General features: G+C 45.4%; 1 protein-coding gene across 1 annotated transcript in view; it reads right to left on the bottom strand.

Annotated features, from left to right (window-relative positions):
* LOC137438415 (pappalysin-1-like) overlaps positions 1–25,035 on the bottom strand; it is a 173,759-nt gene that overhangs the window by 66,827 nt on the left and 81,897 nt on the right. Inside the window, exon 10 of the mRNA XM_078767041.1 lies at positions 18,720–18,922. Coding sequence (XP_078623167.1) covers positions 18,720–18,922 — 203 coding nt within the window. The remainder of the gene's footprint in view (positions 1–18,719; positions 18,923–25,035) is intronic.

Here is a 25,035-nt window from a genome sequence, read left to right as displayed (position 1 = left end):
AAGCTCTTCCATGAGCATCGACTATGTATACAAATATCTATCTATAATTCCAGTAATCTCTGTGTGTCTGTGTGTCTGTGTGTCTGTGTGTCTGTGTGTCTGTGTGTTTGTCTGTGACCGCTGTTTCTCGACAACCACGGGTCCGATATACTTTAAACTTGCCAGGTATATTGCTGGGGACCCGAGGATGTGCCTTTTCAAGGTTTTAAATTAATCGGACAAGTACTTACCGAGCTATGTCCAAAAAACGCTTCAACCAATCAGAGAGCAGCGAGCTATCACGTGTGCCGAACGTGGCGATCAGACTCTACCTCGGACGGCACATTTGAGAGCGTATTCATTTATTTCACGTTGGAAAACTATGTTGCCGTTAAACTATGTTTTAAAACGAATTCAAACTGCGATTAAATTAAAACGATTCATCGTAACTGCGACGATTTGCGAACTTCCGGTCCGGCAGCCAATCACAGAACGCTTTGTTGCGTAGGCGTGGCCGATGTGAGAACGAGCGGAGCTGAGCGCGTTACGAGCTGACCGCCATTACGTTACGGTTCGTAATTCGATTTCTTCCGGAGAAAATAATAATTTCTCGATTTCATATGCGCATTATTTCTCCCAATTCAGTCAGAGCGAAGGGCGGAAGCGAAGAGCGTTGTTTTTTTTGTTTACGGGCGTACGGGCGGGGTAGAGCGTACGGGTAGCGTTTTTTTTTTTTTTGGCAAGGAACGGGCACCCACGTACGGGCAATGCCCTAGTATATATAAATCCAATTCAGCATTTTTTGGATGAAGCATTCGTTGTTGCAACTTTTTTATTCATCAATTGATTCCCAAACCAAAGATGAATGATTTAATTAATTAATATAATTAAAGGGATCTTGTGGATTCCATACCTTCTTCCATCAAGGGAATGATTAGGGCAAAATGGGGTCCAATCAAGTAATGTAAAAGGATTTTAATGAAGGGACAGACAGTGCATGGACATGTTGTGGAACGTGCAGACAATTCGTAAAAACGCCAAATTAAAAACACAAGCATGTAGGAACGTTACATAAGCTCCTCTATGGGCCTTAGACACAGACGTGAGGATGGTGATGTCACAAATTTTTTATCAGGTTATTAGAATAATGATTACCCTAATAATGATGACATCACAACAACAGCAATAAAAGCGTTGACTCTATTCATTATGATTTGCGTCAAACGTGATTACCTCCGCGACCAAAGGTTGATGGAGGTTATGTTTTCACCCCTGTCTGTCTGTTTGTCTGTCCGTTTGTCTGACCGTTTGTGAACAAGATATCTCAAAAAGTTGTGGACGGATTTGGACGAAACTTGGTGGAGAGGTTGGGCGTGTGACAAGGACGAATCGATTCGACTTTGGTGAAGATCTGAATATGGATTCGAATATGATTTTTTTTTTTTTTAAGTGATTCTTCACCAATGGGAGATCGGGCCAAAATCGATGCATAGCAGGATATCTCAAAAAGTTGTGGATGGATTTGGACGAAACTTGGTGGAGAGATTGGGCGTGTGACAAGGACGAATCGATTCGACTTTGGTGAAGATCTGAATATGGATTCGAATATGATTTTTTTTTTTTTTAAGTGATTCTTCACCTTTGGGAGATTGGGCCAAAATCGATACATAGCAGGATATCTCAAAAGGTTGTGGATGGATTTGGACGAAACTTGGTGGAGAGATTGGGTGTCTGACAAGGACGAATCGATTCGATTTTGGTCAAGATCTGAATATGGATTCGGATATGAGAGTTATTTAATTTTTGTAAGTGATTCTTCACTATTGAGAGATTGGGTGAAAAGCGATAAATAACATGATATTTAAAAACGTTATGGACGAGTTATGAATAAACTTGGTGGACGAGTTGGTTTGGTGACGAGAACAACCCGATTAGATTTTGGTTCGGGTCCGAATCCAGATCCGGCCCATCAGTGGGATTCAAAACGTAAACCGTTCACCAAGCAGAGGTGTGCTCCCTACTGAGTGCCGGTCTGGTTCAATTTATTTTACGCGGGCCACAAATATGTCAAAAGATGTGCGACAAAATTGGACAAGGAGGAGCAGACAGCTTTTATACAAATTGACTTTCAGGAAAGTAAAATGTAATTATGAAGCGAGCACTGTCACATTGAGATAGTGCTCAATCCGCCTCGCTGGCAGGTGTGCTATCTGGCAGTGACGCATTCGGTCCGCTCGGCCAGAACGAGGCCGTGGTAACAGCATGACATCATCCATTCTGGCACAGACCGATCGTGACCCTAAACAAGCGCCATCGACGGCTGGTAAATGGAGACGCATTAGTTCATTGGTGTCCATGTTATCATAGTAATGGATCATTTCACACCGACCGGGCGGTCTTTCAGACGGACGTATACGAGTGTCCATATAAAAGCTAAAGTAAATCGACGATCACACATTTACCCCCCTTTTCAATAGTCATTCATTGTAATACCCTGGAGAAAGTTCTTACAATTAAAGGAAAAACAAATGGAACGATCAAATTCTCAACCAATCTCCCTTCATATTTATTATTTATATTTCCCTTTTTTTGGCAGACTTCAACATTGCACCACATTATTGGAAGCTTCTCCATATCTACGACATGCTATTCCTTTCATATTAAACTACGCTTCCCTCCCATCACTTTTTCTTTTGCATACAGAATCGAGGCTCATATAAGAGCTAACACATTGAACATGAAAAAATGCACAGACACATAAAACATACAATGAAGGGAGCGGGAGACAAGAGGGGGAGAGAGGGAAGCACACAAGCACAACAACATCAGAGAACAGGGACATCGGTAGATCTGTGGAAGGGGGAGGGCTGCAAGAGGAGGGAGGGGTACACGGTATAAAGCAAATGAACATTTATATGAATTTCAGGAAAGAAGTTGGGGATTTAAAGAGGTGGATTTGGGGTGTTTTAACGAGGGTACAAAAGCTCAAGGTTTTAGATGGGGGAAGATAAGAGATGGTGGTGAACAGGTGTTTTAAAGACCTGGAGAGAGGAGTGGGATTGAACAGAGAGAGTTCGTTCCAGAGGCAGGAGAAAAGCGGAGTGAAGGTGAGCAGAGTTTTGATTTTGGCAGTTTAACCATCAGAGGGTTGCAGGCAGATCTTGTGCGACCTGTAGGAATATTTGGGGGACAGAGCACAGACCGAGCTGGGGAAGCAAGGCCGGAGAGGAGTCGGTGGAAGACAGAAAGACCACCAACCTGCCTGCGGTGAGTGAGTGAAAGGCCCTCAGAGATAGTTTCATCGCGGGAGATTCCAATGATTCTGAAAGCTTTGGATTCAATAGCGTGAAGCCGAGCCAGGTGTGAGGCAGGAGCACCAGCCCATAGGGGAGAACAGTATTCCATTGAGCTGCGGATAAAAGCCTTGTATGTGGTGAGGAGCTCAGGTGTGCCAAGTAAGGACTTCGCACCACGGAGGATGCCCAGTCGGCGACTGGCTTTGGAGGCCAGCTTGGAAATGTGGTTTTCCCAGGAAAGATCATGGCAGATAGTGAGACCCAAAAGCTTGAGTGACAGAACTTCTTGGAGAGGATTGTTGAGAAAGTGGATGGGAGGGTTGTCCAGTCGATCTTTTCGGAGAGACATCGTAAGAGTGTGAGATTTGTCAGGATTGAAAGACATGTTCCACTTGTTTGACCAGTCTGTGATTTTGTCCAGGTCTGCAGACAGTGAAGAGGCTGCTACCTGCCGATCTGAGGGTTGGGATATGGAGCGGCAGAGAGTAGAGTCATCAGCAGGATGGACTTCCCCGATGGTTTATTCAAAAGGCAGCAAGTGCTACTTGACAAACATATAGAGTGGTGACAATGAGGAAGTAAATGAAGTAAGACGCGTGAAAAAGGATCTTGTATAACCTGTAATTGTTGTCGACATGCATGTGGTTGTTGTTGTGATTGTTGTTGTTCGTGTGCTCCTTCTATATACTTCAATACATTTTTCTGTTGTTTTGAGAAATATTACTATATTTACTTTTGTGTGAACCTTCCATGTCCTTGTAAAGAGTTCCTGCTGTGCTGTAATGATAAATGTTACCATTGGAAGCCCGACATTACACACACAAGCAAAGAGCTTAGGCACAACAGGAGGCCAATTGGCCCTTCATGCCTGCATATCCTCACCGATCCACACACAAGCTACCTACCATCCACACAGGTCAATATCTCCATACCTCACTATCTCCACTGCATCCAGGTACCTTTCAAAGTCCAAACCCTGGAAAGCAAATCCAACGGAAGGAAATCTCATTTCCTTTCACAAAGCCCGAAACAAGTGTGTGTCCACCCTCAGGAGAGCTAGGAAACAATATCTCTCCGTTCTCAGGACAGAACTCTCTTATCTGTCTCCCTCTTGCAAATCCTGGTGGCATCTGGTCAAATCTGTTTCTGGTGTTTGTTCCCCCTCCATCCCCTCCCTCACCTCAAACGGCCACACGGCTGACTCCGCACGTGAAAAAGCTGAATGCCTCAACTCTGTGTTTGCCTCTAAATCTTGTATCCCAAACCCATCCCTCTCTGTACCCACTGTACCCAGTCGTACCCAGCTGCTCCTGGACTCTGTGTCCTTTCCTCCTGACAAGGTGGAAAAGTTTCTGTCAACCCTCGACTCTGATTCTGCAACTGGACGTGACGGCATCAGCCCACGGATCCTAAAATCCTGTTCTTCCGCTCTTTCACTCCCTCTCTCTGTTCTCTTCACCCTCTCTTTTGCTCAAGGTCATCTGCCATCTGCTTGGAAATCTGCCAACATCACCGCTTTGCACAAAAAGGTGCAAAATCAGATCCCAGCAACTACAGACCAATCAGCCTTCTCCCAATTATCAGCAAAGTCATGGAATCCATCATTGCTTCAGATATGAAATCTTTCCCTTTCTCCAATGGCTTGATCTCTGATCATCAATTTTGTTTCAGACCTGGTCACTCTACTCTGGACATGCTGCTTCTGCTTTCTCAACAATGGATGGAGGTCCTCAATGCCAAACAGGAAATTAGAGCCGTCTCCCTTGACATATCACGTGCCTTCGATACGGTCTGGCACCCCGCTCTGCTCACCAAACTCTCCTCTTTTGGTATCCATGGAAATCTCCACGCATGGCTGGTGGACTTCCTCTCTAGTCATAGTCAACGTGTGGCCCTGAATGGGTTTCTCTCATCTCCTCTTCCTGTTCAGGCTGGAGTTCCCCAAGGCAGTGTTCTGGGCCCTGTGCTTTTTCTGGTCTTCATCAATGATCTCTCTGACTCTCTTGAAAATCCTCTCGATCTCTTTGCTGATGACTCTACTCTCTGTCGCTCCATTCTTCATCCCTCAGATCGGCAGTCTGCAGCCTCCTCACTCTCTGCAGACCTGGACAAAATCACAGACTGGGCAAACAAGTGGAACATGTCTTTCAATCCTGACAAATCTCACACTCTTACGATGTCTCTCCGAAAAGACCGACTGGACAACCCTCCCATCCACTTTCTGAAAAATCCTCTCCAAGAAGTTCTGTCACTCAAGCTTTTGGGTCTCACTATCTGGCATGATCTTTCCTGGGAAAACCACATTTCAAATCTGGCCTCCAAAGCCAGTCGCCGACTGGGCATCCTCCGTCGTGCGAAGTCCTTCCTTGGCACACCTGAGCTCCTCACCGCATACAAGGCTTTCATCCGCAGCTCAATGGAATACTGCTCTCCCCTCTGGGCTGGTGCTCCAGCCTCACACCTAGCTCGTCTTCACGCTGTTGAAACCAAAGCATTCAGAATCATTGGAATCTCCCGCGATGAAGCTAACTCCAAGGGCCTCTCACTCACTCACCGCAGGCAGGTTGGTGGTCTTTCCGTCTTCTACCAACTCCTCTCTGGCCTTGCACCCCCAGCTCTCTCTGGGCTCTGTCCCACAAATATTCCTGCAGGTCGCACAAGATCTGCCTGCAACCCTGTTATGGTTAAACTGCCAAAATCAAAACTCTCTGCTCACCTTCACTCCTTCATTCCTCTTTTCTCCCACCTCTGGAACAAACTCCCTCACTCTCTTCAATCCCACTCCACCCTCCAGGTCTTTAAAACAGCTGTTCACCACCATCTCTTATCTTCCCCCATCCAAAACCTTGATCTTTTCTACCCCCGCTAATTTCACCCCAATTCCACTTTTTTGAAATGCCAACTTCTGTCCTGGAAGTCCGTGGTGTCCTTGTGTTTTATACTTCGCCCACCCCCCCCCCCCCCCCTTCCCACGCCACCTCCCCCCCACACATCTCCCTGCTCTCAAATGTTGTGTGCTCTCAAGTGTTTGTGTGCTTCCCCTTCTCTCCCCATCTTGTCTTCCGCTCCCTCTTTTTATATATTTTGTTTGTCTGGTTGATTTGTTTGTGAAGTAAATGTCAGCTCTTTCACGAGCCTCGATTCAGTATCCCCAAAAAAAAAAAAAAAAAATTCCCAATTAAACGTATCCACACCCTCCTCTGCCACTATGTTTCCGGGGAGACTATTCCACGCATTAACCACCTTCCAACCGAAAGACACCTGTCTTGTAGTTACTGGCTCCGCTTCTTCTTCTTCAAACAGAATAACATGACCTTTTACAAGACGTAATTTTGTGATTAAATGAACGAATTTTTTGTTCAAGGTAAATCGTTTATTAGCTTTCGAAGCAAGTAAATGGATTATTACCTTTCCAGCGGTGTCATTTGTGTTATTCAGAAACTCTTTAGAATATAACTTTATGGACGGAGAAACTGGGCTCGGAGGTTGTTTTCACCCGTTTGTTACTTGCCGGAATAGATTCCGGCAAGTATGTTAGTTGGTTTGTCTGTCTGTCTGTCTGTGCGCGGTACTATGTCTACATCGTTGCACATAGCATCGCCATACTTTACACACATATTTGCCTTGCCCTGGAATAGACTGTGCCCAATTTTTAACTCTCTAGGCCCAAGGTCAAGCTCAAGATCTCGCGAGATCTCGGAGACGGTGGGAGGGATTTTCGAAGCTCCACACGGTCTCTACGTTTTTCGAAGTTAAGTGTGTTCACAATTGTATTTTGTCGAAACTGTATTTATCTTTCGGTGTGTGAAGTTATTGTGTGCAACTTTGGTTGTTTCTCGGTGTTTATCTTTCATAAATTGATCGTCTGTTTGCCGTGTCGCGAGCAAGGCCTTTGCCGCGTCGCGAACGATTTGAAATCGAAGTTAAGTGATTGTTCCCATTTGTATTTTCGTTAAAACTGTATTTATTTATGGTGTTGTACGTATATTGTGTCCCGACGAAGATTTTTCGGTGCAAATCTTTCATACCTGTATTGAAAATCGTGTTAATTCGTGTCGTGTCTTGAGGCCTTGTACAGTGTGCACTGTACAACCTTGAGGCTTTGTTTTTCTCTCAGCGGTCCGTCGTTTGTGATCCAATAACTTTCGTTCTCTGTATTCCCAGGCTTTTCACCCATAGCCTACTTCCTTGTGTAAATCTGAACTCAAAAAAAAAAAAAAAAAAAAAAAAAAAAAAAAACAAAAAAAAAACATTTCCTTCTCTGTTCTCATTCGTTTATTCATTCTTATTCGTTCGTTCGTTCTTCGACCACGTGTTTCTCCCCCATTTCCCCAGATAGTTTTCACTCATTAACCTTCAATGTTTACACTTTCCCCTCAAGTTATGTATTCCGTCATATTTTATAACACCTTTTTCTTCTTCTTCTTTAAAAGGCTGCTTTCGACTTGCTCACCAAATCAATTCATCCCAAAAAAAATATCCATCTCCTATAGTGCCTTTTTTCTACATTCCCTAAACTCTCCTGCACTCCATCCTCCATCCAGCGTCCTTAAACGTATTTTTAACTCGAAGGTCACAAGAAACTCATTTTGCAATAAATGTTCGTTTCCCATAAATCGTACACTTTCAAAAATCCAATCTCACCCCTCCCCTCCAAATCTTCCCCATAACCCCTCCCCTCCAAATCTTCCCCATCACCCCTCCCCTCCAAATCTTCCCCATCACCCCTCCCCTCCAAATCTTCCCCATCACCCATCCCTTTCAAATCTCCCCCCTTGCCCCCTCCCTCCTAAACTACCCCCTCACCCCTCCCCGCCAAGACGCCCCCTCGCCCCTCCCCTCCTAGACTCCTGCCTCACCCCTCCCCTCCAAATCTCCCCCATATCCCATCCCTTTCAAATCCCTCCCCTTGTCCCTTCCCTCCCAAACTCCCCCCTCACCCCTCCCCTTCAAATCTCCCCACCCTCATTGCTTCTCAATTTCCCCCCTCTCACTCCCCCTCCTCAAAGCGTCCTCCCCGCTTCTTCCCCCTTCAAACTCTCACCTCCATCTCCCCCAACCTTCTGCCTCGCTCTTCCCCCTCCTCAAATAACACCTCATTGTGGCTCACCCAATCACCATCAAACCTTTTGTCCGCCCCATCCTTCCCTTTCTCCGAGCTATTCTGAAATCTCTGACACACCTTCAACAGCTCTCCCTACCTCTTCCACCTCTTCCACATCTTACCCTACCCCTCCTCCCCCCTGTTCTGTATCTGATGCTCCCCCTTCCTCTTCATTAACGGTATGGACCTCAAACATCCGGGGCCTTCGTTCAAACTTAACTGATCTCTCCATACAGGTTGCTTCTGTCAAACCAGACGTGATCTGCTTAACAGAAACTTTCCTCCTTTATGATGTCTCTGATTCCATAGTATCTCTCCCGGGCTACTCCCTCCTCCGGTATGATAGACCTGAGCCTCGTCCTGGAGGCGGGGTTGCTATCTTTATCAAAAGCTCTCTTCCTCACTCGCCCTGCACTGCACTCTCTCCACCTCACCCCCAGGAATACCTCTGGCTACGGCTTCCCCTTCGCTCCCACCTCTTGTTCATATGTGTGTTGTACCGTCCACCAAACAGTGATGACTCCATCTACATCTCGCTGTCTGATGATATGGACCAACTTCTATCTACTCATCCCAACTCTCTCTTCCTCATATGTGGTGATTTCAACTGTCATCATGCCAGTTGGCTGGGTGTGGGTACCTCTCTCACCAGCCATGGCTCCTCAGCAAAGGACTTCTGCGACTCACTGGGACTGACACAATCTGTCAATTTCCCGACCCGGATCTCAGTCAACGGAACATCTTCTCTTCTGGACTTGGTTATGACTAACTTCCCTGAAAATGTCTGCTGCTCTTCTTCTGCTCCGATCGGATCATCTGATCATGTCCTTGTTAAAGTGGACATCTCTCTGACCATCCTCAGGGAGCCTGCTCAGCGTCGACGAGTCTGGCATTTCACTCAGGCCAACTGGCACGGTCTTCAAGCAGCCATCAATCATCTGGACTGGTCTCCCATCTCTACCACCTCTGACATCAACTCATCCTGGGAATTCTTCCAAAGTAAATTGCTCTCTCTCATGCACAGATTTATCCCATCTCGTCTTCAGTTGTCATACCCTTCCTCCCGTCCATGGTACACGGAATCTTGTGGTGAGGCTGTTGCCCAGAAACAACTTGCCTTCGTCTCCTGGAAAGCAAATCCAACGGAAGGAAATCTCATTTCCTTTCACAAAGCCCGAAACAAGTGTGTGTCCACCCTCAGGAGAGCCAGGAAACAATATCTCTCCGTTCTCAAGACCGAACTCTCTTATCTGTCTCCCTCTTACAAATCCTGGTGGCGTCTGGTCAAATCCGTTTCTGGTGTTTGTTCCCCCTCCATCCCCTCCCTTACCTCAAACGGCTACACAGCTGACTCCGCACGTGAAAAAGCTGAATGCCTCAACTCTGTGTTTGCCTCTAAATCTTGTGTCCCAAACCCATCCCTCTCTGTACCCACCATACCCAGTCGTACCCTGCTGCTCCTGGACTCCGTGTCCTTTCCTCCTGACAAGGTGGAAAAGTTTCTGTCAACCCTCGACTCTGATTCTGCAACTGGACCCGACGGCATCAGCCCACGGGTCCTAAAATCCTGCTCTGCTGCTCTATCTCACCCTCTCTCTGTTCTCTTCACCCTCTCTTTTGCTCAAGGTCAACTGCCATCTGCTCGGAATTCAGCCAACATCACCGCTTTGCACAAAAAAGGTGCAAAAACAGATCCTAACAACTACAGACCAATCAGCCTTCTCCCAATTATCAGCAAAGTCATGGAATCCATCATTGCTTCGGATATGAAATCTTTCCTCTTCTCCAATGGCTTGATCTCTGATCATCAATTTGGTTTCAGACCAGGTCACTCTACTCTGGACATGCTGCTTCTGCTGTCTCAACAATGGATGGAGGTCCTCATTGCCAAACAGGAAATTAGAGCTGTCTCCCTCGACATATCACGTGCCTTCGACACGGTCTGGCACCCCGCTCTGCTCACCAAACTCTCCTCCTTTGGTATCCATGGAAATCTCCACGCATGGCTGGCGGACTTCCTCTCTAGTCATCGTCAACGTGTGGCCCTGAATGGGTTTCTCTCATCTCCTCTTCCTGTTCAGGCTGGAGTTCCCCAAGGCAGTGTTCTGGGCCCCGTGCTTTTTCTGGTCTTCATCAATGATCTCTCTGAGTCTCTCGAAAATCCTCTCTATCTCTTTGCTGATGACTCCACTCTCTGCCGCTCCATTCCTCTTCCCTCAGATCGGCAGTCTGCTGCCTCCTCACTCTCTGAAGACCTGGACAAAATCACAGACTGGTCAAACAAGTGGAACATGTCTTTCAATCCTGACAAATCTCACACTCTTACTATGTCTCTCCGAAAAGATCGACTGGACAACCCTCCCATCTACTTTCTCAACAATCCTCTCCAAGAAGTTCTGTCGCTCAAGATTTTGGGTCTCACTATCTGCCATGATCTTTCTTGGGAAAACCACATTTCCAAGCTGGCCTCCAAAGCCAGTCGCCGACTAGGCATCCTCCGTCGTGCGAAGTCCTTCCTCGGCACACCTGAGCTCCTCACCACATACAAGGCTTTCATCCGCAGCTCAATGGAATACTGTTCTCCCCTATGGGCCGGTGCTCCTGCCTCACACCTAGCTCGGCTTCACGCTGTTGAAACCAAAGCTTTCAGAATTATTGGAATCTCCCGCGATGAAGCTATCTCTGAGGGCCTTTCACTCACTCACCGCAGGCAGGTAGGTGGGCTTTCTGTCTTCTACCGACTCCTCTCCGGCCTTGCACCCCCAGCTCTCTCTGTGCTCTGTCCCCCAAATATTCCTACATGTCGCACAAGATCTGCCAGCAACCCTCTGATGGTTAAACTGCCGAAATCTCGGCTCTCTGCTCACCTTCACTCTTTCATTCCTCTTTTCTCCTGCCTCTGGAACAAACTCCCTCACTCCCTTCAATCCCACTCCTCCCTCCAGGTCTTTAAAACAGCTGTTCACCACCATCTCTTATCTTACCCCATCCAAAACCTTGATCTTTTCTACCCCCGCTAATTCACCCCAGATCCACCTTGTTTGAAATTCCAACTTCTTTCCTGGAAGTCCTAGCAGTGTCCATATGTTTTATACCTCTCCCACCGCCCCCTTCCCATGCCCCCCCCCCCAAAGCCCTCGCCCTCTCTCAGATCTCTCGATGTCTCCATGTCTCTCGGTCCCTGCTCTCAAATGTTGTGTTTGTGTCCTTCCCCCTCTCTCCCCATCTTGTCTACCGCTCCCGATGTTATATGTTTTATGTGTCGGTTTGTCTTTCTGTGTGATTAATGTTCGCTCTTTCACGAGCCTCGATCTTGTATACAAAAAAAAAAAAAAAAAAAAAAAAAGGTCACCCAAAACGTGAAATCAGGAGGGTCGAGTTTTCATTTAAAATATATTTCAAACCACTATAACTCTAAAAGTACAAGAGATATGCATACACTTCTGTTACTGGCATATAGGAAGTCACATACGACATTTCATTTGGCACCATGACCTTTGACCTTGGGTGACACTGAAAGGTCAAACTCAAGGTCAAAAATTGTTTTATTTTTACTAATAACTCTGTCAAACATTATCCGATTCCCTTCTCACCAACACCAAAATGTTCATTATTCAATTCCCGAAAAATAGCATGTGGTATAAAATGGTCAAAAATGCTTAGTTTTAATTATTTTTGGGGTCAAAGGTCAGGGGGCCAAGTTTTCATTGAAAATATATTTCAAACCACTTTAACTCTGAAAGGACAAGAGATATGCATACACTTACTCAGAAACCTTCCGTTGCTTAGCTTATATACATGTATAGATTTCCCGCCATTTTGATCCAAAATGGCTGATAAAAAAAAGTACATTCTGGCAAGTCCTCGGTCTCTGACCGATTTTTCATCTGTCTGTCTGTCTATCTGTGAGCAGAATATCTCAATTTCTGGATGGATTCGGTCGCAATTTGGTGTACAGGTTGGGTGTATGCCAAGGACGAATTGATCAGATTTTGGTGAAGATTCGGATCCGGGTCCTCATCCCGATCCGGTAGTGTGCTTAACTCGTTAGATGTTTATTTTGGTTTTGTTTTCCAATATAAATGGCTCCAAATGTAAACGGCCACCACGGTGCTTTTCAGGCAGGGTGTTTCTTCATGGTGTGGAAGATCATTCAGACGAGACTGTCCTATCTGCTAGAACTTGCGTGTGGATGTGAAAGACTTTGTATTTGTTGAGAGTACAATTCAACTTCGTGTTCGTTTTTTATTTTTTACTTAGGGTCTCGTTCATTCTTAGGGTTTCGAATAGAGTAGGCTAATGTCTGCCAGGACCCCGGCCAGGTTGAAATTTTCTGCTGCCATCTACAGGGGAACTGCATTAATGGCAAAGACTTCCTCAACCAGAGTTCATATAACACCTTCGAACTTACCGCACTAGGTCTTGAGAAAAAAGGACATGGGAAGGGTGCGTTACTTAAACTCTTGCTTATTGTGTATCACAGCACGATCTACATTTCCTACGAGCTGCCATTTATTAATTTATTTATTTATTTATTTATGTTGGAGGCTCCAGGTACGGACTATATAGCCCTCATCAAGGGCAGGCCTTAAATAAAAGAGAAGAAACATATATGATGAAAAGTGCATGGTGTTTGTTTGCGAGAAAGAGATTGAAGCTCGGCCGGTAGACATCGTTTGAGTATGACAGAAAGTAAGACCGGCAATCCTGACACGGAGAGTGCAAGATGGTTCCGGTCACGACTTTAACGCTCCAAAGTCAGAACGGTAGTACCACCCTGAGCGGTTTCTGTCTGCAACCTACCACCTAAAAAAACAATTTGGTCTGAATCTCGATATTCCAAAACGCTGAGAGAGCGAGCAGCAAATCTGATTGGTCGAGATGACGTAAAATGGCGCAACATTTCATCCAAGTACTGCTAAGCGGAAGGTTTTGAAAGTGCAAAAAAGGCAATTTGTGTTCTACAGTGTCCAACTATATAATTCAATTTAAATAAAATAAAAGTTTTAATTCTGTAGCAAAAAACAATTTTTCTCAGAAGTTTACTGCCATTGTGCAACGTCTCTTACATCACCTTATTTAACACACTACTTTGCAACTATCGGGGACGCTTCGCAGTGGTTGTACACCCAACACAAATCCGGGGCCAAATAGTCCTATTCATCCCTGCTTCCCGGATGTGTCAGGGTCAACCAAAGGAAGAAAAAAAAATTAATCTTATTCCCTTAATTAAATATCCATTCGGTAAATAAACATATGTCGTCGTTGTTCCACTACGTACTGTACAGGGTGATCAATAATATTAAGTCAATATTTAAAATATCGAAATACTCTGTTGTTATTATAGGTAGAACATTATTTTTTTTATTTCTTTACTTGTTTATTGGCATTAATATTTTTCTTTGCTTTCAGATTGATCCATTTTGGTTGAGAGATTGACTGTTGATTGCTGCACGGTATAAGGTTTGGCAGTTTGTAATTGCAGTTCAAAGATGTTGGTGGCAAGAAATGGGAGGACATACAACTTTGGATCCAAAAACAACTACAAAATGTCACCAAAAGCTTTTAACAACTGAGCCTGGTTCAACTAGCACAGCCACTCCGAACAGGAGCGGCAGGAAGGTTCATGTTATTATCCTCTGTGGGGGTACATAGATTACATTAGATCTAGGCTCAGGCCTTAAGAACGTCAGAGGTGTGTTCAGGTAGGAAGTTTCTGCCCTCACACTCTGTGGTAATAAACCTTCTGTTCATAAAAACCTGTACGTGTTCATCGAGGTATGGGACTTTGTCATTTGGTGTGACGGATTTGGCTTTAAAATCCGACAGTGGGCCGATTGGGAAACGCGCATATGGCGCCCTTCAAAAATTACGTACCACTATTTTTTAAGGAGATACGTACAGACTTGATTAAACCTCAATAATAATTTAACGCTCGACCAAAACAAAGCCAATGAAAATCTGACGCAACAAAGCTGTACAGTGCATTACAATCAGCAGAAGCCTATATAGGCCTAATGTGCTAAACCCCGGAAACAAGATGGCGGCCAAATTATTTTGTTTCGGCACCATGGTGGGTGGAGCCAGGCAACAGCTGCGGGTGTGGTCCGTCAGCTGTCCGACCAATTGGTGCACATTTCAAAAATCAACCCCCAACAAGAACCGCAACAACAACAACAACAGCAAGAGAAATGCAAACCTCTTGGAGTCCTACAACATGTCGCAGGTACAATTCAGCAATGGGACAACACAGATGAAACGATATTTATGCAAGATGGTTCCTTTTCACACTACTCGGTTGAAGTTTGTAATGGGTTGGATATCCACCGTCCCCACAGATGGATCGTGACTCAGGTAGATGGAGTGGCCATCCAGGAATCCCAATTTAACTCTGTGTGATTTTCATTTTTGGGCCTGGGTGAAAGAAGAAGAGTATGCCAGCACAAACCCGCTAATTGGACGAATTAGAAACCACAACTGATTTGCCAGAGGAGTTTCTTAGGCGTTTAGTGGAAAATGGTGAAAAATATACTGAGAACGCAGAAGCTTATGTTGAATTTTGATGTCGACAAATCAAAACAGCAATAAATGGCCTTTCAGGGAAAAAATGTTTTGATGTCTTATGTCCATCAACAGCAAATAGTCAGGTTCACTATGTCAATAAATTATATTTCGTTCAAAATCATGGTAGATTAGCAAACCTATACATTTTTGGAAAGGTTATAGCATAAGGAACCTAAAAATCAATGTTTACATTTGGAGAGATACCTGTATGGCGGCCATTTTGGATTTTCAAAATGGCCACTGTAAAATACATATTTTGTTCTATTTCTGCCTCTAATTACCCTAAAAACTTTAAAAAATATACTAAACCTATATTTTCAGGGACAAGGAATCCAATGAAAGTATCAAATTAGTGCTATGGGGAATGGTAAGACACGAATCAAAGGTTTTGAATTGCAAAATACTGTCTTTATATTCGCGATAAGTTGCATAATCAAATACATGTTATCATTTTGTACAGGCAGTTAATAACATCAAAATGTGTCACAATAATTCATATCACCAAACATACACAGGCAGTCAGCAAAATCATATATACACATGCAGTCAGTATAACTTCACATCTACACAGGCAGTCAATGACAAAATATACACAGGCAGTCAATGGCATCAAACATACACGATTACAGAATATGCCATTTAGAGTTCGTCATCACCGTCCTGTGTGTCGTATCCGACAATATAGTCCGCATCGTTTTCACAGTCCGTTCCACACAAGCAAAGGTCGGTCAAATTGATTGGCAAATCGAATTGGTCGAATGGTCGATCGAATCGAATTCGATGAATCGAATCGAATCGAATCGATCGAATTGGTCGAATGGTCGAATGGTCAATCAAAGCGATTGGTCGAATGGTCGAATTGGTCGAATGGAATTGGTCGATTGGTCGAATTGGTCGAATCGAATTGGTCGGAATTGGCAAATGTAAACATTGATTTTCTGATTTTCCATGTAATAACGTTTCCAAAAATGTATAGGTTTGCTAATCTACCATGATTTTGAACGAAAAAACATAGTGAACCTGACTAAAGGTGTTTCGATATTTAAAATAGGGACTTAATTATGGGACTTAATTAATAGGGACTTAATTATGGTGCATCCCAATATATTATTCAATAAACCACCGTTTAGATGGTTTATTGATTTATATTATTATTATTATTATTCAATGAGGATTTATAATTGAAGAGAAAACAATATTATCAAAAATATAACCGATTGATAAGCATGACAAATGTATTACCAAATCCAGTATCATTGACCTTTGTCGATAGCAACACAAAGCCTCAACATTATTAGTGCGGTACATTGAAAGGTTGTGTGCCAAAAACATCCCAATTGCCCGACAGGAAAGGACATTATTAATAGCAAATGTAACGTCTGAAATGAATGATCTATATAATAATACCGTAAGGACTCGACTTTGTTATCCCTTTTACGCCGCACCCAGTGACCCGATGCCCACGGCACTAATGCATTTTCCATCTACGAACCGCGCTCTTTGTTTATCACGTACAGCCATACTCGAAAAATCTGAATTTGCCGACTTTGGGACCCAAAAGCATCCGATTATCGGCCGATACGACGCCATCTTACGACACCATCGTATTGGCGTCTGCTGGGCGAAGGCGATGCGAGCCGTCCGCTGATTGGACAGTCGAGTGGTGTGATGGGTGGTGTGAACCAAATGGTCTTTTTATTCCCTTGAACATTTTAAATTAGGATATATAAGGAAACGTCTTTATCGTCATTTTAATAAAGTTAAATGGAGTGACGTTGCGATACTCGGGTGCGTTGCATAAACCCTCGTAACTCAGAGAGGTGTAGCAGGTGGCGAGACGTAAGGAAGCTTTTTTATTCCCTTGAACAATGAACATTTGAAATTAGGATATATAAGGAAACGTCTTTATCGTCATTTTAATAAAGTTAAATGGAGTGATGTTGCGATACTCGGGGTGCGTTGCATAAATCCTCGTAACTCAGAGGTGTAGCAGGTGGCGCGACGTAAGGAAGCTTAAAGATAACGAGCTGAAAACAGACGAACGATATCCCTTCCGTGGATGTTCCACGGGTTTCACGTCTTTATCGTCATTTTAATAAAGTTAAATGGAGTGACGTTGCGATCAGTGAGTTGTACTTGTATACGAAGAGATAAAAGGATGGCATTGATTTCGAGACGGTATGTGATAGTTGGCTGCGGCTGGCTGATGCTGCGTTTTTTTTCTAAGTGCCATGGATGCTGATGGACATAATAAAGGTATCGGCTGATCTCTCATCGTAATGTTACCCGATGGAAATTAACTGTTTCTTTGTTTGTCATTTCCAGTGCAATAATGTCAAATTGATGTCAGACAGCCTTTTCTATTGACAGCTGCTCTCCTTTTCGATGGCATCGTCAATTGATATGCATGTTCTTCTTTCATATAATTTTACACATTCACAATCAGTATTTCAATTCTTGCAGACATTGGAAAGGAAGTTGACTCACAGGCCAACTCTCTGGCTCAATCACAGGCCGACGCACTGGCGATGTAATTGTGAGTAGCATTTTTGCACAAGTGAAAATTGAGCTTTCTTCCTAACTCTTACTCGGACAAGCAAATCCCCTATGACATCCATAATGGTACACTCTATCCATACACCACATCCTCCCTTCCGTGGATGTTCCACGGGTTTCACGTCTTTATCGTCATTTTAATAAAGTTAAATGGAGTGACGTTGCGATACTCGGGGTGCGTTGCATAAATCCTCGTAACTCAGAGAGGTGTAGCAGGTGGCGAGACGTAAGGAAGCTTAAAGATAACGAGCTGAAACAGACGAACGATATGTCAATCTCTTTCTACACCGAACGGAAATAAAAGTATGAGAGCGGGAAGGCATGGCCTGAGCACTTCGAGCAGAGAGGACTGATTGGACTTAACTTAAAGAGAAAAAATTGGAGCTTAACGGAAGAAGAAGATCCCATGAGCGCTCCCCTATGCCATCCATAATGGTACACTCTATCCATACACCACATCCTCCTTTCCGTGGATGTTCCACGGGTTTCGGCTAGTCTATATAATAATAGCGTAAGGACTCGACTTTGTTATCCCTTTTACGCCGCACCCAGTGACCCGATGCCCACGGCAGTAATGGATTTACGATCTACGAACCGCGCTCTTTGTTTATCACGTACAGCCATACTCGAAAAATCTGAATTAGCCGACGTTGGGGCCCAAACGCATCCGATTAACTGCCGATACGACGCCATCTTACGACGCCATCGTATTGGCGTCTGCTGGGCGAAGGCGAAGCAAGCCGTCCGCTGATTGGACAGTCGAAGGCGACAGCAAGCCGTCCACTGAGTGGACAATCCCAGAGTGGTGCTATGCCGATTCCTATTACGAATCCATTCATTTTTCAAAAGTATATCGTAGCGTTGTCATTTAAATAGATTGCAATAAATACGTTGTTCATATACGCACTCTTCATTCTCATCTTTCTTCCTAACTCTTACTCGGACAAGCAAATCCCCTATGCCATCCATAATGGTACACTCTATCCATACACCACATCCTCCCTTCCGTGGATGTTCCACGGGTTTCGGCTAGTAGACAATATTAATCCTCGCATGTATTGTCCTGTAAATCTCAGCAAGGAAATAATGAAGGTATTAAAAAAGGCTTCCAGGACAAGGTTCATCCTTGGATTGAACAATTTTGTGTTTCGGTGATGATGTTATCGACTGTCGTAAACATGAGGAATTAAGTTTATTGTCAGCATTCACAAATAAATAACAAAGCTGACCTCTAACAATGGTGGCCCACCAATCATGGCCTGTGAAGGACAGATCAGCCCCCCTTGGGATAGCGAGACCTCAAAAGCCCATTGGTCGATCATGTCAGGTGGCAGCGTGAATCCACAATCTTCCTGCACCTTGCCCTTTTCAAAGTCTTCACACGTGCCATCTCCAGCATGTAAATAACACAGACTGGGTTCACCTGGTGCCATGGGAGGGACAATGTCACAAATATTCACATTAACCTTTGCCCAAACGTAATAGGATATTTTAGCAATTAACAGCAATATTGTTTACACCACAGAGTGTATTTGATCCCAATATCAATCATCATGCACAGGATCCCAGCTGGTGATAGATTGGGTGTTATGTACTGTTCTGCATGCTGGGACTGTGACAAATCTACATTGGTGAAACTGGAAGGAATCTGTAATAAATAATAGACAGACAAGGCAGACAATGGTAGCCTGGCAGTTGACATAGTCAGCCATAGCACGCCGTTGCTGGCAGATTGGCCAGATATTTGACCTGGATGCGACCAATGTTACAATGCCCAATAAATAACGTAGATCGATTCTGGAGGTGTGGCTCGTCAAAAGTCAATGTGGTGGTAAATTGGGGAGACCCTTGACATAACGATATACAACACTGTAATACAAATGACAAAAAATGGATAGTGCAAACAGCCAGATAAGGTAAGCAAGAACAAAAAATGCTTTGTGTCCCAAAACGTAATGCCAACATATAAACACCATTCAATGGGGATTCCTCTAATTGCACAGCTCACACATTCACCACACTAAAACTGGGAGAAGAGCAACAAAAATGTACTCGCACATACACTTACAACACTAGGTCTCAAATGAGGACGATAGCAGAGCAGAATATTGATGATGTAAATGACGTTATTTCTTAAGGTTGGAATAATAACCACTTTTTGATTTCACCCTCGCTCCAGGACTTGACCAGTAATGGCTGCTTCGTCAATATAAAAGTGGATAAGTACTGAGGCCTGGAGTCTTTTGGGCATGAGGGGGTCCATGGCTTAAAGCTTCAATGAAACACTTCGTTTGCTCTCACTAGTTTCTTACCAAATTATTAGGGTAGTTCTTGGTAGTCGTACATTCTTTGGTGGATGTCCCTTTGCCTCAACAATGGATATTTCCCAACTGCTCTAAACTATTGAATATATTGTTGCGGATATGAGGACTGTATATATTTTTTGATTGTGTGAATTATTATTATTGGTTATTCTGCGCCTCCTGCCTCCGGAGCTGTGTAAAGGTCAAAGGGCATCCCATAATTAGTCCATAAAGCATCCACACCACAGCCAATCATAGAATACCCCTGTTCAATAGTTATATCTTATTCTGTGTTTTAGGGTAAGGCTGTGTCTCCCATTAATTGAAATACTCCATTGCGCCAGTGAAAGAGATAGATTCCCTTCATTCCCATTCCCAAAACCTCCATTCCCCCTTTTTGTCGATTGGCAATTACCTCCCCTCCAATAACCGCCATTGACCACGAGGCAGGGTCGGAGAAGAAAGGCGTGTCTCCACCTCGTCATAGAGGGGAGGAGTGAGCCAGCCCCACTCGACCAACCATGAGCCAGGGGTTTGGCTAGGGAGGGTGGAGGAAGAGCTATCGGGGAGGTTCGCAAAGGTTGATGGGCGGGGCCTATATAACCCGCAGCGCGACGCTCCCCAAGAGTCGAGCTTTGAAGAAGAAAGAGAGGAGTACTGAGCATTGAGATGAGAAGAGGCTGCGCTTTTAAAGAGAGGCGCTGAGAGGAGGGAATGAGCAGGCGTGACCGCAGCTAAAATCCGCAGCGCGACGCTCCCAAAAGAGAAGCTGAGACAAGCTTTGGCAGAGATGAGCTTTTACCGGCAGAGAAAAGGGAGCCCAAGCCGTTGAGGAGAGAGAGGGTCCAAGAAGCAGAGCTGAGTTGTGTGGTTTTGGTCGTCAGTGGTTGCGTTGTGGTGGTCAGTGGTTGCGTTAGTTGCGTTGAGTTGTCGGTGGTGAGGAGTGATTGGACCAAGAGAACATAGAGAACATCCAAGGAGAGGACATCCCAGAAAGCACAAAGCCTGCTGTAATCCTGGAAAAGCACGCGACGTCCACAGCAGCAGCAGCAGCGGTGGCCACAGCAGCAACCACACTCAACAGCCGCTTGGGGCCTGGACGGCGGTTTTGAGCAGGGCCGCGAAGGAACGGCGGCTGCTAAACGCGCCGATCGTGCTGCACAATACAACTCCTAGCCATCCTCTCCTTCCAGCCAATTCCTGTCATCATTCCCCGCGTGAGTCTGTCTTTTGTTTGTTCTGTCCCTGGGTTAATTAAGACTGTAGGTAAGCTAGCGTTGCACTGTGTATCTAATCTCGTCTGTAAATAAACGTGACTGCTTTCTTTTTGCTTGTGTGTATAATAAATCCAATTACTCTTCTGTACGTCTTGTCGTCTTATTCCTTTTCCTCTTTGCATTCGGTCGTTTTAGAGTTTTCCAGAATGGGCAGCTGCGGTGCGATACGGCCAAAGTTTGGGGTGAATCGGGTGAGTTGGGGAAGAATCGGGGGAACTGTTAGGTCGCGGTAATACACCACCGCTCGGTCAAAATAACATCTTGTCCGCGACCCGTAACAATATATATATATATATATATATATATATATATATATATATATATATATTGTTACGGATCTCAACGTCAGCCTTTTTTCCCCCTTAAGAAGGGGGGATTAATCCCCTTGTGTGCGACTGACCGACGTGAGTCCTGAAGTTGCCCAGCTCCCTCCGGGGAGGCAGGTGAGCAACCTCGTTCGCGACCGCGGACAAGATGTTAATTGCCGAGCGGATTAGCAGCCGCGGCACGAACCATTAGCAAGTAACTAGACCCGATTCTGAAACATTGGCCAAATCGTGCCACAGGTATCCAATGGGGAAATCACTAAAACGAAACGGATGTAAAGGAAAGAAGGCAAGGTAGGAAGAACAAATATAATTTATTACTAATATTTACACAATCAAAGGAACCAAGGGGAAGGAAAGATACGAAAATAAAGACATAAGGATGGAAGGATCAGAAGACACAGTGCAATACTAACTTATCTAAACAGGGTTAACTTATACCCCAGGACAACACAGAAGACGGACGACATTCAGACTTACACAAATGGGGAATGAAGGCAGGAACGAATGGCTGGAAGGGGAGGAAGGTTCAGTTGGAGCTTGCTCCCACACGGGACGTCGGGCTCGACCTCGATGGCCACCAATCCCACAGCAATCTGGTTCCCGCTTAGCAGCGGGTCGAAGCTGCGTGTCACAGGGGGGCCGGACTACGGTGGTCTCAAAGCTGCGGTTGGTTCACTCAACTCTCTCAGTGCTCACTCCTCCACTGAACTGAACTCTGCTGCTCCTCCTCCACTGAACTCAACTTCCAACCCGGTGGACTGCGGTGGGAGGCTCCGGGCGACGGTTTTTATAGCGCCACACCCTGGAACGTTCGCGAAACTGCCCGATCGTTCTCTCTCCGCCCTCTCAAGCCAAACCCCCTGTGCTTGGTTGGTTGATCGGCAAGGGCTCACTCCTCCTTCCAATGACGAGGTGGAGACACGCCTTTCTTCTCTGAGTTAGAGCACGTACTCAATGGAGGGTGAATGCAGTTGGCAATGCGAATCGCGATAGTGATGCCAATAACCCTATCCAAAGTTACTGGCATTTTGAAGATGCCATGGGGGCGTCGGAGGGATCCTATCTTATGTCATCTGATGCAATGCAGAGTCAACTAATGGGAAACAGAGCCTTAAACTACATAGAATAAGGAAATAACTATTTAGAAGGGTATATGGTGGCCTACGTGCATGTATATGGACTAAGAGGACGACCTTTGACCTTTACACTACGGAGGTATTTACAAGGAATCATTACACTTACACAGGGTGATACTTACAACAATTACACAGGATTCTCAAATCCACAACACTGCACCCTCATCCTCGAGGCACGTCCCGGGCCTATAAAACTTACTTAGTGTGACACGTAGGTGTAATTCCCTCTACAATTAACCTGACCCTGAGTGCGACAGTTTTAAAACACAAATAAGTATGTCCCCCTGCTGCATTGCACCCTACCTAACAGATTCACGCCCACAGCTAACCGAATTGCGGAATGGTTCTCAAACTAAACATGAACGGTGGGGAGCGTTATTTACAAGTGACGCTGATTGTATTTACAAAACGCAACCCAGGACCTGTGATTGTTCTTTGGGGGGGGGGGGGGGGGAGACAGCCTGCGCTGCATCGACACACCAGCACCAATAAAGAGCACCATAAAGCACCAAAAACGCACCGGAGTGCACAGTCACCACAGTTCATAATAAATAAATAAAAACCCTGCTGGTGGTCTTGCTCTTCGGCTCCCTCTGCTGGCCATTGTTCTTCCTGATGTTGTCAACATCATCTTCTTGCTGGCAGCCTATTTGGACATAATAAAAAGCACAAAACGTGTCCACTTTTTATTTATGGCCCACAGGGGCCGACTATGGGTGGTTCACCTATGTGGCATAGGTGCCACGTCACTGAGGTCTGCAAGTAAGATCCTGGGCCATCGTGGCCGGTTCCAGCAGAGGGGCCATGCCCCAACCCGTGGGGTCCATGAGTGGTGCTCAGCCACAGACATGTGGTCCATAAGTGGTGCATCGATGCAAGCAGCTGGTTGCGGGGGTTCGGGCACACAATGGCGGACTCCCGCACGCTCCCCTTGGTGCCCAGAGAGCACGATCCATGGGTCGGGGAAGGAAGACAGAGAGGGCAGGTTAGCGAGGGGTAAGGGCGCAAAGTAACACATCAATAAAGGCAATGCAAGGTGAGGTGCGCCTGGAGACCGAGCGGAGAAAAGCTCGTCCCTATCGTACGTCACCCCCCCTGTTACCTACTCTACCCTTGCCCTTACCCATATTTACAACAATCTACACATTACACTACAATTTACAAATCCGTCGCTACCGTCACGTCTTCCCCATATTTCCCCTATACCAAATTCGTCACAATCCCACTAATCCAAAATTTGCCATCACCAATTCATCATCAATCCTCATAAGGAGGGAGAGCTGGAACAACAAAGCACAATGTCTCACCCACGTCATAATGCGTCTCACATTCCAAACATTTGCACCAAAATAATAAAAACAACAAACCATGGCATGGCGTGGAGCACCGTCGTCACCTCAGGTGAGTGGATGTAGATGGTGCGAGGAGATTCCAATCCTATCTCCCTTCTAAATGACATTAACACACTTTACACTACCCGGGGTCTTTCCCTGCCAATCCATTGGCAATCTTACTCTATGCGGTTTTAAGAACCAAATTCCCATTGACCAAACTGTGGTGCTTCATCAATTTGGGGTCTCACTCCCTGATTCAACTCCCTGTGCCTTCGCACAATTTCAGGACTGGGTCGTGTGGCTCTCCCAGCAGGTCTACCCACCTGCACACCACCACCACTGCAGTTGCCTCCGAGCTTACCTGCTCCTTACCTAACCTATCTAACTGGGGAAGGCCCTCTGGCGCTCTCCCCACTCGGTGCCCTCTCTGGCACTGGGTTACCCGGGTCTGTCCTCCGGATCCTCGGGCCCCATCCACAACAACTCTACCGGCTCCCAGAGCCCACCTGCGGCCTCACCTGGCCGACATCCTGACAGTGGTGGAGTGCCCATTTAACTACACACACTAACAGGCCACACGCCCAGCCATTTCCATGTCACTAATGCACCCATCCAAACACCATTCTTCCACACGCACCACAGATGCCAATATCCAACCACAATTTACCTACTCCCTCTACCTAACTCTTAAACTACCCTCCCCGGGTATTCGTGATAGGTGCCCACTCTCCCTGATTCACACCTTCACACCATCCACTCCACTCCACAGTTTCCACCATACTCACTCCACACCATCCATTCCATACTCCATATATTCCATACTCCATGTATTCCACACAACCATTCTCCATACACCTGTATTTGCACACCTGTGCCATTACTCCTGGTGCCTCCTGCACCCTCCTTCCTCCAGGACCATTTGCTCAACACAACACTCAATCTACAATTACTCACTCATGCACTGCTCCATACACTTGTTCACTTGCACACCTGTGCAATCACACCTGGTGCCACCTGCACCCTCCTTCCTCCCAGGCTTCTTCAATCATTCCATACAATGCACAACCACAATTGTTCCTCATGCACTGCTTCATACACTTCCACGCTCAATACAATTCACATTCACCTCACTCTTTTCACAATACACTTCTGAATAC

Source organism: Myxine glutinosa, chromosome 13 (genome assembly GCF_964187855.1).
Source record: "Myxine glutinosa chromosome 13, kmMyxGlut1.1, whole genome shotgun sequence".
Taxonomy (NCBI): domain Eukaryota; kingdom Metazoa; phylum Chordata; class Myxini; order Myxiniformes; family Myxinidae; genus Myxine; species Myxine glutinosa.
The sequence above is the reverse complement of the archived record's forward strand: the minus strand, read 5'-3'. Positions and strand labels throughout refer to the sequence as shown.